This window comes from Hemicordylus capensis, chromosome 10, assembly GCF_027244095.1.
Source record: "Hemicordylus capensis ecotype Gifberg chromosome 10, rHemCap1.1.pri, whole genome shotgun sequence".
In the NCBI taxonomy this organism is placed as follows: Eukaryota; Metazoa; Chordata; class Lepidosauria; order Squamata; family Cordylidae; genus Hemicordylus; species Hemicordylus capensis.
In genome coordinates, this window is record NC_069666.1 from 1,873,470 (window position 1) to 1,887,704 (window position 14,235).

Genomic DNA, 14,235 nt, shown 5'->3' on the forward strand with positions numbered 1-14,235 from the left:
GGGATTTGGGGGCTTTCTTTTTCTTTAAGCTTTGAGTTTTCAGTGGAAGTTCTGTTTAGATTTTATATCAGCTTCCATTGGGGAGAAAGACCCCAGTCAGGCTTGTGGGGTGAGGGGGAGAGGAAACTTTTCCAAAATGTAGAGAACAGTTCGATTTTCTTCCAGGCCTGTCAGACTGTGCCCCCACCATTCCAGTGATGTCACTGCCAGCACAGCAAGGCCAGATTCTTCCCCTTCTTCCCCCCTCCCTCTCGTTGCTGCTCAAGCAACAGGGGAACACTGCTATGCTCTCTGAGGAGTGCTGGGAAGTGGAACCCCCCCAAGGTGGTTGCAGTGTTTGGTTTTTCATTTGCTTCCTTTTTGCACCCTTTTCTGAAGGTGTAGCCTCTCCCACACCTCTCCAACTGGAGAAATCCTCTTGTGGTTTTGCTAGCCCTTTGGACAAATTCTAACAGTAACTCTCCCCCACCGCCCGCATCTGTCCCCACAGAGAAAGCAGCCACACTACCCCATGAACAGAGAAAACTACATGCAGAGAAGGTGAGTCTTTTGAAAGGGTCAGATGTCCTCAGGGTCATTCCACTTCACCTTTTCTCTCCCAAGTGGAAATTGCATTACAGCCATTCTTGGGGAAAGGGCCAAAATCACTAGCTGTTCTGCCAAAAAAAAAAAAAAAGTCCCAGTACTGCAGTTCACTAGCACCTTCCCAGTGAAATTAAAGTGTCCTTGAAAACTTAATTTTGTAAAAATTAGCAGCTTATTGCAAATGTTCTTAATTTAAGTGGGTTGCAGAATGTGGTTCATCTTGGTAGCAAATTTCAGCTTAAGTGCAGAGTCCATACAGCCCTGCTCTTATGTTCTCCCTCACGCTTGCTTTGCCCCCTGGAGCTCTCAGGAAGTTGGCTTGGAGGACCCCCCAACTCTTCCTGGTGATGGAGACTTAAACCTGCACGCTCCGAGTGCCTGGCTGAATCAGGGGAGGGCAGGCCAGCCAGCCATGTTCCCAGGAGTTCTAGCCTATCTTGCCGACTTTTGACTTGTAGGTTGCCAAAGCCTTCTGGATGGCCATTGGGGGAGACAGAGACGAGATTGAAGGCCTGTCGTCTGACGAGGACAACTAAGGACTCCAGGCTGGTATGGAGCAGATGGAGGTGGTGCTGCAAGTACCAGCCATTGCTGGCTGCCCTCACTGTTTTTCTTTGACAAAGCCTTTGTTCTTGCATTGAGTGCAGAAACTCTCTCTCTCGAGGCTCCTCCTGGCTTCTTTGGTTCACGTTCCACAGCAACGAACGAGCAAGCGTGTCCCTGTGTTCTGGCCATCCGGTTGCATCTCAGCAAAACCAGGGTCCAGCCCAAACAAAGAGGTCGTGATGCCCTCTCTCTTTGGAACTGGCCCCTCTGCACACTTCATTTAAAAGCAGAGACTGAGATCGAGGAGGGAGAGAAGAGTAACTTGCCCAAATAAGCTACAGTGTATTTTGTATCTTCTTGTCTTGACGATTTAGCAGCCTATTGTCATGGTAGCAGGCACAGAGAAAGAGAAGTGGTGTTGGGCATGGTTCCTTCACTCTTGATGCACAGGCAGATTCAAGTTATTTGATTGTGTGACCAGTGTCTTGTCGGCGCTCTCTGTAATTGGGCAAAGTGAATGAAGATGCCGCGGAGGGCAGAGGCTGGCAACCCACATGCTGGTGCCACGAATGAGGCGGAGGGACTTGTTTCTGGAGGTCCTGCTGACAAACGAGGGCTAAATTTGTGACTCAGAGTTGTGATGGGGTGTGTGTGTAGGGCCCAGAGCCAGGATTCATTGAACACAACTGGGGGGCCCCAACGGTGTCTCGGCATGATGGGGTGCAGAGCCTGCCACTCGCCTTCCTCTTGTGCCAGAGCTCTCAAATGTGGGACCCCAGACATTGTGGGACTCCCGCTCCCATCACCCCCAGCCACAGTAGCCAAGGCCCAACCACATCTGGGGACCCAGCAACCCACAGCAGGCTCCTGAGCGGCTGGGATCTCATTCACCTAGAAATGTATCCAGCTTGTCCTCTGAAGAGGAGTTGTCTTCAGTCAAAATGTTGTGTCTACCTCTGCTTTTCCTGGAAGGGGCATTTTATCTGACCAATTATCCATGCTAGAACACATGATTGATCTCACTGGAACAAAGGAACCCTTGACCATTTTTGTTGCAAGCTTTTTTCCAATCAGTTGAAGCACTTTAAGACTCTTCCCCCCGCCCCACCCAAGGCATCACTTTAAATGTGGGTAGCAACAGTAGGTAATGAGTTTTGAGAAGCAATGGGGTGGGGGGGTTTCCTTTTCTGCTTTTGTGGTAGGGCAGTGCCACGCTCTGCTGGGACTGATCCCTGCATAAGCCTCCTTAAAAGGGTAAGCAAGCAACTTCCATTCATTACGGGGGCTTGCACAGGAGAATCTCTCAGTGGCCCAGGCATTCAAGGGCCAGACAGTATAAACCTGTTGTACCTTTGGGATGTTGTGTAATGTGAATGGGCTGAATAAAATGTGCTTAAAATACAGCCTTGTCCAGAGAAAGTTTGGGAGATCCGCCAGAGTCTTGGAATCGCAGAATATCAAGACCTGGCACAAATAGAACCTTTGGAAGAGAAGAAGGGAAAGGAGAACAAGCAAGTGAGAATACAGCAGAAGGTGGCAGGTTAGAGTAGGAGACGCTAGGGACAAAAATGGCAGAGCTCTCACCGTGGACCACTTAGGAGCTCCCATATACAACGAGTCTCCTAGAAACAGAGGGCTGAACATGACAAACCTTTGCTTTATTTAGCAAGACACCTATTACAGAGGTGAGGCTCATAAGATCATAAGCTGAACTAACCAGATATTTGTCTGGAAAACTTCAGTCACGTGCTCCCAGCACCATTTGAAATGCAAGTGTCTTGAAATTTCACGCTAGGCCATAGTTTAGTGAGGTTAGCTTGGTCTTTGTCATCTAAGCAAAGTAGCTTGGACTTGTGATCAAAGTAAATGCAGGAGACAGAAGCACTCCTGTTACATAGAAGTACCTGCATGGTAAAGGTAAAGTGTGCCATCAAGTCAACTTCGACTCTTGGTGCCCACAGAGTCCTGTGGTTTTCTTTTGGTAGAATACAGGAGGGGTTCACCATTGCCTCCTCCCACACAGTATAAGATGAAGCCTTTCAGCATCTTCCTATATCTCTGACAAATAGCTTTGGATGGGAGAAAAGGTTACACCCCAACACCATGGTCCCCCCTGGAATTCTCCCTCCATATTTGTGGGGGTGGGGCGGACCACCCATGGCTCTCCTGTGGTCCTGTCTAGCCTGGCCCTCCACAACTCTGCAGTGGGTTCCAAGTAGCCCCTCCTGGCTGACAATCCCACCCCAGGCCTGGCCAAAGGCATGTCATCTTAATCTGAAATCTCACATAGGCACTGGAGAAGGGATCATGAAATGTTTATTAGAATGACAAAAACAGAACATACAAAGTTTCACTTGAGAAATAAGAGGACGTGGATTTTACAAGTGTTTAACAATAGGCATAAACTAAAGACCCATAGATGACAAGTAAAAGGTTCATTAATGTACAATCTCAGGTATAAAATGGGGGGTGGGGAGGGGGATAAACCACTGAATGCAAACTAAATCACAAGAGCGGCAGAGGAACTGCTCCCTCCAGAAACCAAGAGCTGAGTGACCTCCATTCCAATGGCAGCTTCCGAGGGAGGCCCTTCAACACTGCAGCCGCCTGAAATGATGCCATCGATAGAAATGGGAGAGTGAAGCAGGTGCGCAAATCTCTTCCGTCACGATCAGTGGGGCATTAACACTGGCTGGATCATGCCCGCCCCCCCCCCCCTCCAACTTGCTTTGGGTTTGCTGTTTTTTCTTGTCCAAGTCCAGCAGTTTTAGCAGTTTGTTTTTAAATGCTCCCCCAGCCCCACTTAAATTCTTACTTTTCCCAACCCCCAAGATATCCTTCTTAGACAAATATTTTAATCTCCAACTACTAAAAAAAGCTACATAAATAATATAGAAAAGGTATAGTAACGGTTTTAACCATACGGCTCAAAAACTGACTACTACATAAAGAGCTAATCGTTTCTCACTCTATCCTAGAAGAGCTTCACTTTTGATCCTGCCTGCCTCTCCCCCACCATATGTGCCTGTGGGCGTTCCAAGAGTGACCGTTGCCCAGCCCCTGCCGGCAACTCCGAATCGGAGCCTGGCACCCGATGCGGGCGGCTGCAGTTGCTTCAGACGGCGCTTTTCAAAGTTCTCTGCTGGAGAGCTGAAGCCAGCCTACTCCTCCATCTTCCTCCTGCTTCCATTGCTCTAGATCAGGGGTTCCCAACCTGTAGTACTCCAGAAGTTGCTGAACTATAACTCCCATCACACACACACACCCCCCGCCATACTAAATTGTAGCTGGGGGTGATGGGCGTTGTAGTTCAGCAACATCTGGAGTGCCACAGATTGGGAACCCTTGCTCCAGCTGGCTTGTCAGCCTCAGACTGCTTTCCGGTTCTCCCTGCACCAATCACTGCTCCCACTTAAAGCCGGCGAGCACAGGCCTCCGCTCCCAAAAGCGAGATGCAAAAGTTACACTTGCTGCAACTTGGCTAAATACATTATTTCAAAGACAGAACAAAAAATGACTTCACCACAGTTATGAAAGAAACGAGAAGAGTCGGACAAGGCAGCTGGATACGCCCGCCAGCCGCCGTGTCAAGGGCAAGTGGAAGAGTCAAAGGACCAGCTAGTGACTCTGAATGGTAGGACAGACCCCAGGCTCCACAGCCAAGGCGATTCCAGTCTGGATGGAAGCAGAGAGTCTCAAGAGCAGACGCTGGTGCTACATGACAAGTTCTGGGGAGTAAACAGCCACGTCATTCTGCACAGGGTGGCAGAGCTTTGCTTGAGCCACGGGCCAGCCCGGGGCCAGGCTTCAAGCCTCAGGACCTACGGAGCCGCCACCGCTGAGCCTGCGCAGGAGGACAAGCTTTCCTTCCTGCTGGAAATTCACATGGCCCCTGTCAGCTGCAGAGGCAACAATCCACGTGACCCCCCAAGTGCTTAAGCTTCCTTTTGGATTAGTGTTGACATGCAGAGGAGGGATGAACTTTCAGTAGAAGAAGCCCGTACTTTTCTCCTCTGCTCCAGCATGTCCACAGAGCTCTCCACCCCTTCCATGGAGGAGGCACCACGGGCACCCTGAAAGGGGGAGTCCAGGAAAGCGAGGGGGGCCAGTCACACCACTAAGAGCCTGACATGTGGGCCCTATTTGCCAGAACTCCTATCGGCTTGGCTTGAAAGGGATGTCTGACTGAACCATCACCGAGGCAGAACAAAGCTTTCTATGACACCACCTTCCGTCTGAGAGAGACTGTGCTGCTCACAACCAGCCACAATCTGGCTGGTTGTGAAATAATTAAGACTCTAAAGAAGGAGTTGGACTACAACTCCCATCAGCTCCAGCCATAGTTTCTTGGGAACAAGTCTAGGGGAAGAGGGCAGTGGAGAGAGCCCCAGCTGCCTTCCCTTCTGCAGCTGCAGATCAGTTAGAAAACCTTCTGCAAGGCACAAAGCACACCTGGAACAGGTTCAGACTCACCTGGATGCAATTCAGAGAAAAGTAAGTGCACTTGATTAGGTTTGGAAGCTAAACAGCAGCCTCGTTAAAAACCAATATAGAAAATCAGCTCTGATCATTCTTTTCCCATGGGGACAGGGAGCTTTAATAATAGCACTTTGTACGAACAGGATGGCACTGCCATTTGGTTCTTTTAAAAGAAGAAAAAGTTGGATTGATATCCCATTTAAAAAAACACACACACGGGTGGGTGAAAAGTGGCAATTCCAGAATCAATGCTGAGCTGCTTTGGGCTAGACAGCGAAGTCTTTGACTTCCATTTCCAAGCACCTGCCACAGGTCCTGGCTGTGCACTGGGAATCTCTAATTTCTGGATTTGGTTGAGAAAAATCATCTCCCCCACTGGTTTTGTCTTTGCATTTCACAAGTGCGCCATTTAAATGGCAGTGGAAGCATTTCAAGATCTGCTCCGAATTGTCCTGTGCAGGCAGCCTGTTCCTCCCACTGACTGCTGCTAACTGTCCTTGGAAAGAGAAAAGATCCATCCCCAGCTGACAGTCAGATGACCAAGGGAACACACACACACAAATCACACCTTCTGCTGAATTGGTCAGTCTTGGTTTTTAACCCTTTCCCCTTCTCAGCCCATATCCCTTTGTCAGCCCTGGTTTGCTCCCTTTAAGTGTCTTTAAAAGTTAAAATAGCAGTTGGCGCACACACGGGGAGGCCGACACAAGAGCTCAGACAGATATTAATGCAAAGCAGACACACCCACCCCACGTGATAAGAGAGGAAACCCCAGTTCCTCCAGAGGAAGCAGCAACGTCTTTCTGGGCTATGAGACTCCAAAAGAGAGAAGCAAGGTTAAGACAGGTACCCAGGGAGACTGGCGGCCCCCGTGTGCCAGACAGGCAACCTCGAAGATCGTTGTGACAACAGGATAGCTCATGCTCTCCATGCAGCAAGCAATGAGAGATTCCTCCTGTTGGAGCAGTGTTTCTTCATTGAGTCCCAACTCTCTTCTCCAAGTCATGGCTAGCCCCTGCTGATTTGAACCCAACCTGCTTTCCTCACCATTTCTGCAAATGGTCTAGCAAAAGGCCAAGCAGGGGACACGAAAGGCAAACACTCTTACAGGGAAGGTTAAGAGCCGCTTTGGTCTTTCCTGAGCTGCTGCTGCTGCTGCCACCACCCAGTACCAGGATGAGGTTCTTGAAGAACGGGGGGCGTGGGGAGAGGAGCGGAAGCAGAGTCCTTGCCGTCCCCCAGCCTGAGAACGGCTGTAGAAAGCAACGCCAGGTCTGCAGGCGCCCAGCACGCCGCGGAGCCTTCACAAAGGCGATGCCTGACTCCCACGTAACCGGAAGTCCGAGCTGGCAGTGCGTTGAAATGTCTTCTGTTCTTACTACAGCCAAAGTGCCAGTCCTTTGGGCAAGATCCACCAAGCACTGCTGCAGCAAAGCCTCCGTTTTGACGGCACTGGAGCCAAGTCTGTCAGTGGAAAGGAAGGAACAGTTGCTGTGCAGGATTGGGCCTTGGAAGGCGCTGGGCGCAGTGTCGCCCGATGGCCCCACAGGCTTCCCCCTCCCCTCCCCATTGCTATCGGTAATTTGCCCTTAGGCACAAACAAACAGGCAACATTCTCAAGCAAGAGACACAGACTTGTTTTGTTCTCTGCCAGGAGTTCCGCGGATTCCGTTTCCCAAAGTCTCAGCGCCAGCCTTCCCAGCAACGGGGACTTCCTTAAGACACACTGGAGCAGCGGATGCTTGGAGAGCCCATTTGCGTCAGGACCTTGTCCAGCCATTGCAGTGGGCCGTTCAGGTGCAGCTCAATCCAGCAGGGAGTACTGGTGACGGTCTGCCGCCTGGAAGAAGAGGAAGGAGAATTCAGGGTGGGGCTGCACAGATCTCCAACACGGACAGGTGGTACGGACAGGGACAGAGGACGCAGGGAAGTTTCCGCCTCAGGAAAACAATTCTGCGGCCATGATGCCCAAGTGAGCTCAGTTTGCTCTGCTGCTGCAAATCGCAGGCAGCAAACTACTGCTATGTAAATGCCGCTTTTCAACAGGACTCTGCAAAGCAGTTTACACAGAAAAAGAATAAGAAGAGGGAAATGATTCCCTGTCCCCAAAGGGCTCACAGTTGAAACAGAAATGGGTGTTAGACACCAGCAACAGGTCCCTGGAGGGATGCTGTGCTGCTGGAGGTCTGCTCAGTTCACTTTCGATCCCGCTCAGGCTGAATCAGGAAGGCCCCCCTCTGAATGCAGGTACACACACACCCACACACACACACACAGAGCCTTGATACTGATGCCCACAACAAAACTCATTCCACACACAGGTGAAAAAAACGAGAGAGACCGCTGGACAGTTGCTCGCCCCCTGCTTAATATCAAGGGAGCCGCGACTTGAAAGTCGGAGCCGGACAGAAGCCTCTTTGCCCAGGTAGTCGGGGTTCAATATGCAGGCCGGCACAGCCTGTAGCCAACCGAGCCAAAGACGGCTTCACCAGCTCTGTGTGGTGGCCCACTAGATACCCAGCAATGGGCCAACCCTCCGTTTTGCAGTCTCAGGCAAACAACAGGTACAGGGAGGCCTCCCAAGAGCCCAGCCGGTGGGAGACGGACAGGCAAGCCCAGTTCAGCTGGGCAGCTCACCAACAGTACCAACTTGGCCACGCACTGCAAAGAGGCCTCCGCTTTGCGAGATTTCAGAAGGCCCGGCTGCCACTGCCACTTTCTCCCAAGCCTCCCTTAACAGCCGGATGCTTGCCACATGGCAAAGGTGGAATTCCCGGGACCCCCGCGGCCTGGAGAGACAATGGCTGGATCGCTACAGCTGGCAGTCAGGTACATGCAGGAGCTTCTCCCTCCCCACCCCTCCACCCCGCTGCAGGCCACACTTCCCGAGGGCCCTACAAAATGCGCATCCCGCTTATTTTGGCTACCCTATAATCTTCAAAGGGAGCCACCACACCCATTCCCAGACTGGGAGGGGCTGGCCATGGGCTACATCCTGCCCGAAGGAAGGGCCATCCCTGGGCACTTCTTGGGCGTGACGCGCTGTGAGGAGAAAAGCAGCAAGAGGGGCAGGCTGGGGGCGGGGGCGGAGGTGTCTTTGCCCTGGGACAGTTTGACGCAATCTCCCCAAGGCACTGGCTTGCACAACGCCAGACTGTGCCGGAGCTGCCTCTGGACGAGGCCAGCGCCTCCCTCCTTCCCCTCTCCGCCCCCTCCGACTCGCTCATCTGGATCTCATTAAGAGCTCTGGTCATTGGCCAAGACACAAAGCAGGCTGGGCCGGGACGGAGCAATTTCAAAACAAAATGGACTCCAAACATCTGGAGAAGTGGAGAAACGGCAAGAGGTAATCCGAGAGGCCTGGGCTGGCTTCGGCCCCAGCTGCACGTCCACAAGCCGGTCCCAGGAGCCTGGCCAGGCCCCCTGAAAGAGGCCCGTGGATTTCAGGGAACAAAAGCACCCACTGGGGGATCTTCATGGCATAAACCTGCCTGCACGGCCTTCCCCAGCCAGGAAAAAAATCTGCTCTGTCCACCTGCTCCCCTTTTCCTTGTCTAAAAGGAAACGGTCCCTTGATTGCCACATTTGCAGCCCCTGGCTGCAGACTGCTCCACCCCCACACATGGCTTCCCCCGCTTAAGTCTATTCTGCGGAGGGGTGGCTTACTGCCCTGCATGAAGAACAAACCCTCCCCATCTCCAGTTTCCCGGGGACTCCCCATGAACACTAAAATGCACCAAGGAGAAGAGGCAAGCCCCAAAGCGATGGCTAGAGCCCCAGTGGCCAAGGCAGAAGCACCCCCTAGGGACCCAGGAAGTGGCCTTCTGCCAAGTCAGACGCTTGGTCCATCTAGCTCAGTGTTGTCTACACTGACTGGCAGCAGCCCTGGCAGTTGCCAGAGGAGTCAACTGGGGCCTTCTGCATGCAAAGCAGACGCTCTGATACTGAGCTATAACACAAATGTCCCCTGCCACTGCCCTGACTGAAGACTAAACTTTGGCCACATTCCTCTCTCCCCATTTTGGACTGGGGTGGGATGTGGGGACCTTGGAGAATTCCCTGCCAATTGCACTGAAGCCTCTTCCTATGACTACCACCCCACTCCCTCCAACTTCCCTTTTCTTTGCTGTGTTCTCTGGAAGAGAAGGGAAGGGAAGCCCACTGGTCACGAGTGCAGGCTACTCCCCCCAAAGAGAGAGGTTCTGGGAATCCCACTCCAGCTTCCTACTCCTCTTGATCTCGGAAGAAAGGACCTGACCTGTATTCCGCACCCCAGCCCTTGACGAAGCTCATTCGGATGGTGCACATTCTCGTCAGCTGATAGACCGCCTCGAAGCCCTGGTTCACCGACTGAGCGAGGAGGGCTGCAAACTCCTGGTTGTTGAAGATCTTCAAGTTGCATCCTGTTGGAAGGCAAAGAGCACTGCAGTAGAGCCAGTGTTAACATGGGGTCATCAGTTAACACCCTGACACACACCCTTTTGAATTTCAAGAGGGTGAGGAAGCATCTTCATCTTCCGCTCTGCAGGGCAGCCACCAGAGAACACGCCCCTGAGCAAGTGAATACTGGACTTAGACTGGCTCACACAATTCTTCACGGGGTAGGACAAGTGTCTTACCCAAGTCTGAGATCTGTGTGTGCTCCCATTTGGTGATCGTGTGTTCATAAAAAGCAAGAGAGGAGGAAGGGGAAGTGGCTGTGTGTGAGGCTCCCGCTGGGTGGGAGGGCTCCATCCTACCCCGCAGCTGCAACCAGCTGTTGAATGAGATGGGAAGAAAAGCCCTCCCACCCATCCAAAGCCTTGCAGATGATCATTTCCCCTGCTTCCTATCTGGCTATCTACGAGCACATGGTCGCAAAACAGGAGCACCCACAGCTCCCAAATGTGGGTAGGGCCATTTTAACTTTCCACAAGAGGTTGATTCACATGATCCTCCAGAGAGGATCCTCTGGATTCTCCAGATCCTCTGGAGAATCATGTGAACCGACCTCTTGTGGGAAGTGAAAATCAAGGTCTCCCCCTGGCCCCCAGTAGAGAGGGACGGCCAAGAACTGCACACAAGGGGAGCTCCGAGCACTATGCATATAAACATAGGGAGCTGCCACATACTTGGGCCCATCTAGCTTGGGATCATCTACACCAGAGATTCTCAGCGTTGGGTCTCCAGATGTTGTTGAACTTCAACTCCCATAATCCCCAGCCCCAGTGGCCTTTGGTTGGGGATTATGGGAGTTGAAGTCCAATTACATCTGGGGACCCAACGTTGAAAACTCCTGATCTATGATGACTGGCAGCAGCTCTCCAAGGTTTCAGGCAGACTTTCCCAGCCCTGCCTGGAAATACTGCCAGGGATTGAACCTGGGGCCTTCCGCATGCAAAGCAGATGCTCTTCCGCGGAGGCATCACAGCTGCTTGAGAGCCCTGGGAAGCAGGGAAAGAAAACTCTTCCTGCCCCTTGGCCCATCAGGAAAGACATGTCAGCATGGCCATGCTGCTCTCCAAGTCTTGAGACCCAAAGCAGATGCACACTGAGACTGGGCAGGCCAAGACCGGCTGATCTAGGCAGGAGCCCAGGACTGAAGCTTGGAAAAAAGAGCGAGTGCTGTTCGATAGCAAAGAAGTGTGAAGAGGAGGAGGACTAGGAGCTGCCAGAATCCTAGGCAAAGGCAGGGCTCCCTTCCACGTTCTTGCTGCAAAGGTGGCAGTCCTTAAAGGCCTGGAGGTGGAACTCCGTGGCCCAGCACAGGAGGACTTTGATTTGAGAGTGCAAAGTAATCACGGCAGCCCCAAACCATCAACCCCTAATGAATCATCAGTTTTATTCATCACATTGCTCTCTGCTTTTTCGAGAACTGATTTTGTTGCAGTATTAAGAAGAACGAACACTAGCAAGACACCACCCAGAACACTCTGTTCTGAAAGATAGGCCCATGCCTTTTCTAATGTCCCCGTCGTCTCTCTGACACAGACCTGTTCCCTTCTCCTAACGGCTGGGTCTCTTCAGCCGTTCACTGGGCTGTTGCTAGGACCAAAGAAACAGAGACGAGAGAAACTCAGGTGTGGGGCACACTAGAAAAGCCTCACGGGAGTTACCTGGCGGGATCTTGCAGACGGTGGCTGGGTGCCAGCCGTAGCGCTGGTTGCAGTTCGGAGACTGGACGAAGATGGCGCTGTCGCTGAGGCACTCGGCAAAGACCTCTCCTCCAATGTAATACAGCCTCACTCCTCTCCCTAGGAAACATAGACAGGGTAACAGCGTCAGAGCAGGCAGAAGAGACCTCGCTTCCAAACCTCCCCATGGTGTGAGAGAACTGACCGCTAAGGAGAGGAAAGTTGACTTGGGGAGGCAGGCAGGGGGCTGGAAGACTGAAGAGGCACAGATCCTGGAAAAACTTTAATCATCACATACACAGCACAGGCAATATGCCAACACTTCTTGTGCAATTAGAATATAACATGATCTAATTTGAGATGAAGAAAGGAATTCCGAAGTACCCTAAAGCAGAGCTTCCAGAGGAAGAAGAGTGTCCGTCTGCTGCAAAACACAACCAGCAGTCCTGCAGCACCTTAAGAACTAAAAATGTGGGCTTCGGCTGCAACACATCCTTTGCAGTGTTCCCTCTACCAGGGATCCCCAGATGTTGTTGACTACAACTCCCATAACCCCCAAGCACAAGCCAGGGATTCTGGAAGTTGTAGTCAACAACATCTGGGACTCTCTGTTAGCGGGAACTCTGATCTTCTGGTGCATTAAATGTTATCCTCAGCTGACAAGGGTGCTTGTGTGTACACACGCAGATGTAAGAGGGGGGAAATCTAACAGTGGGCCAAAAGAACCATGAAATGCAGGACATTCCTCTGTAACAATCCTATGCAAAGCTTAAATTGGGGGTTCTCAAACTTGGGTCCCCAGATGGTGCTGGATCACAACTCCCATCATCCCTTTGCCACAGTGCTCAAGGAATGTTGGGAGTTGTAGTCCAACAACATCTGGGGACCCAAGTCTGAGAACCCTGACTTAAAATGTATACAAAATCTGCACAGGGACAGTCCACAATTAGAGACAGTTACGAAGATGGGGCCACAGCTCAGTGGTGGAGCCATCTGCTGTGGGCCCTGAAGGTCCTCGGTTCAAGCCCCAGGATCTCTGGTATGGCTGGGAAAGACTCCTGCCCCAAACTTTGGAGAGCCTCTGCCAGCCAGTACTGAGCTAGATGGACCAAGCGTCTGACTCAGTAGAAGGCAATCTAGTGTGTATATTCCAGTATAAGCCAATATTCCTCTGTGCTCCTAAAACAGCAGTATCTTGCAATACCACAGTCTTCCTGGCTTTGCTATGTTAAATCAGTCTCTGTAGAGGGAGAGGAAGCCATTGTCTTGATTCAAGCCTGCTTCTAGGTGGACGTGGGTATAGAGAAAAGGTGTGTGCGCGCGTCCTGCCTACGCGAGAGCAACATGACAAGTCCATGAAGCTTGCAAGCCTTCCTGTAATGCCCCCGCACAAGCCCAGTCCAACTCAACCAGACAAGTGGCATTACCAATGTGCCGTCTGGTGAGCTCCACAGCTGCGTTGCGGTTCACGTTCGACAGCAAGCCAAGGCAGAAGCGTTCCGAATTGGAAGGGTCAGTAAAGCCATCCACGGTCATTGAGGGCTGAGAAGCATGGAATGTCTCCCCAACCCGCTGGTTGAGCTCATAGTAGGATATGGAACACCAGAAGGCTGGTTCACAGTAGGTGACAGGCTGAAGGTCTGCAGAGAGGGAGGGAGGGAGAGGAAAGGCATGAATAGGCTCTTCTGGGCCATCAACATTTAACATATCCTCGGAAGTTTATTTATTTATTTAGTACATTTATACCAAAAAAGTCCCTGGGCAGTTCAACTATAAAACCATTAAGACCTTAACATAATTAAAACAATTTAAAATACAATAAAAACTCTAAAACCGAAGCTTTAAAACTATAAACTAAAAGACTGAGTAAACAGGTATGTCTTTAGGTCCTTCTTAAAAACATTCAGAGAAGGGGAAACTCTAATTTCGTTAGGAAGCACGTTCCAGAGTCCTGGGGCAACTCTAGAAAAGGCCCGGTTTTGAGTCGCCACCAACCGCGCTGGCGGCAACCCCAACCGGACCTCCCCAGATTATCTTACCAGAAAGCTTTGAGACATTCTAGGGAGATCTAGCTGTAACAAGCTCCCCTAGTAGTCCGCACAGCTCTTTCTGTCCCCAAGGCCCACGGGGAAGATTATCCCGTCCAACACTGACCACAACTTCTAACAGAAGTTGGACAGATTTCAAACTCCCTATTGCCTCCGCATTTCGAGACCCAAGCAGGCAGAATGTTTATGAAGATTCCATGACCTTGAACAATTCAGTCAATCCCAGCCAGAAGCTTCTCCACCACAGAATCTTTAAACACATTATAATAGACAGATCAGCTCCAGAGTCTCGCACCATATGACATTTGTCATGGACTTCTGTTCAAAACCTTCTGAACCAAGCAGGCTCCCCTCCTCCCTAGCGTGCGCACAGAGCATAGAGCAAACTGTGTGTGCATTCCACACTGCTGACAGAGCAGGCCAATGATACAAGCTACAGGCAGGTCTTTGACACAACATCCACT

The 14,235-nt window shown here is 51.4% G+C and overlaps 2 protein-coding genes across 5 annotated transcripts in view; one reads left to right on the top strand and one right to left on the bottom strand.

Moving 5' to 3' along the window:
• Window positions 1–14,235, top strand: part of AAGAB (alpha and gamma adaptin binding protein) — an 83,894-nt gene that overhangs the window by 14,910 nt on the left and 54,749 nt on the right. The window contains exons 9-10 of one of the 2 annotated variants that reach the window (XM_053273227.1): window positions 491–540; window positions 1,044–1,134. In XM_053273227.1, coding sequence (XP_053129202.1) covers window positions 491–540; window positions 1,044–1,121 — 128 coding nt within the window. In that variant the 3' untranslated portion in view covers window positions 1,122–1,134. Of the gene's footprint in view, window positions 1–490; window positions 541–1,043; window positions 2,535–14,235 lie in introns of those variants that run through there. The other variant, XM_053273226.1, reaches the window with a different exon arrangement.
• Window positions 3,430–14,235, bottom strand: part of SMAD3 (SMAD family member 3) — a 76,738-nt gene continuing 65,932 nt past the window's right edge. For all 3 annotated transcript variants that reach the window (XM_053273225.1, XM_053273223.1, XM_053273224.1), the window contains exons 6-9: window positions 13,151–13,363; window positions 11,706–11,843; window positions 9,869–10,013; window positions 3,430–7,450 (exon numbers count right to left, since the gene is read on the bottom strand). In XM_053273225.1, coding sequence (XP_053129200.1) covers window positions 7,327–7,450; window positions 9,869–10,013; window positions 11,706–11,843; window positions 13,151–13,363 — 620 coding nt within the window. In that variant the 3' untranslated portion in view covers window positions 3,430–7,326. The remainder of the gene's footprint in view (window positions 7,451–9,868; window positions 10,014–11,705; window positions 11,844–13,150; window positions 13,364–14,235) is intronic.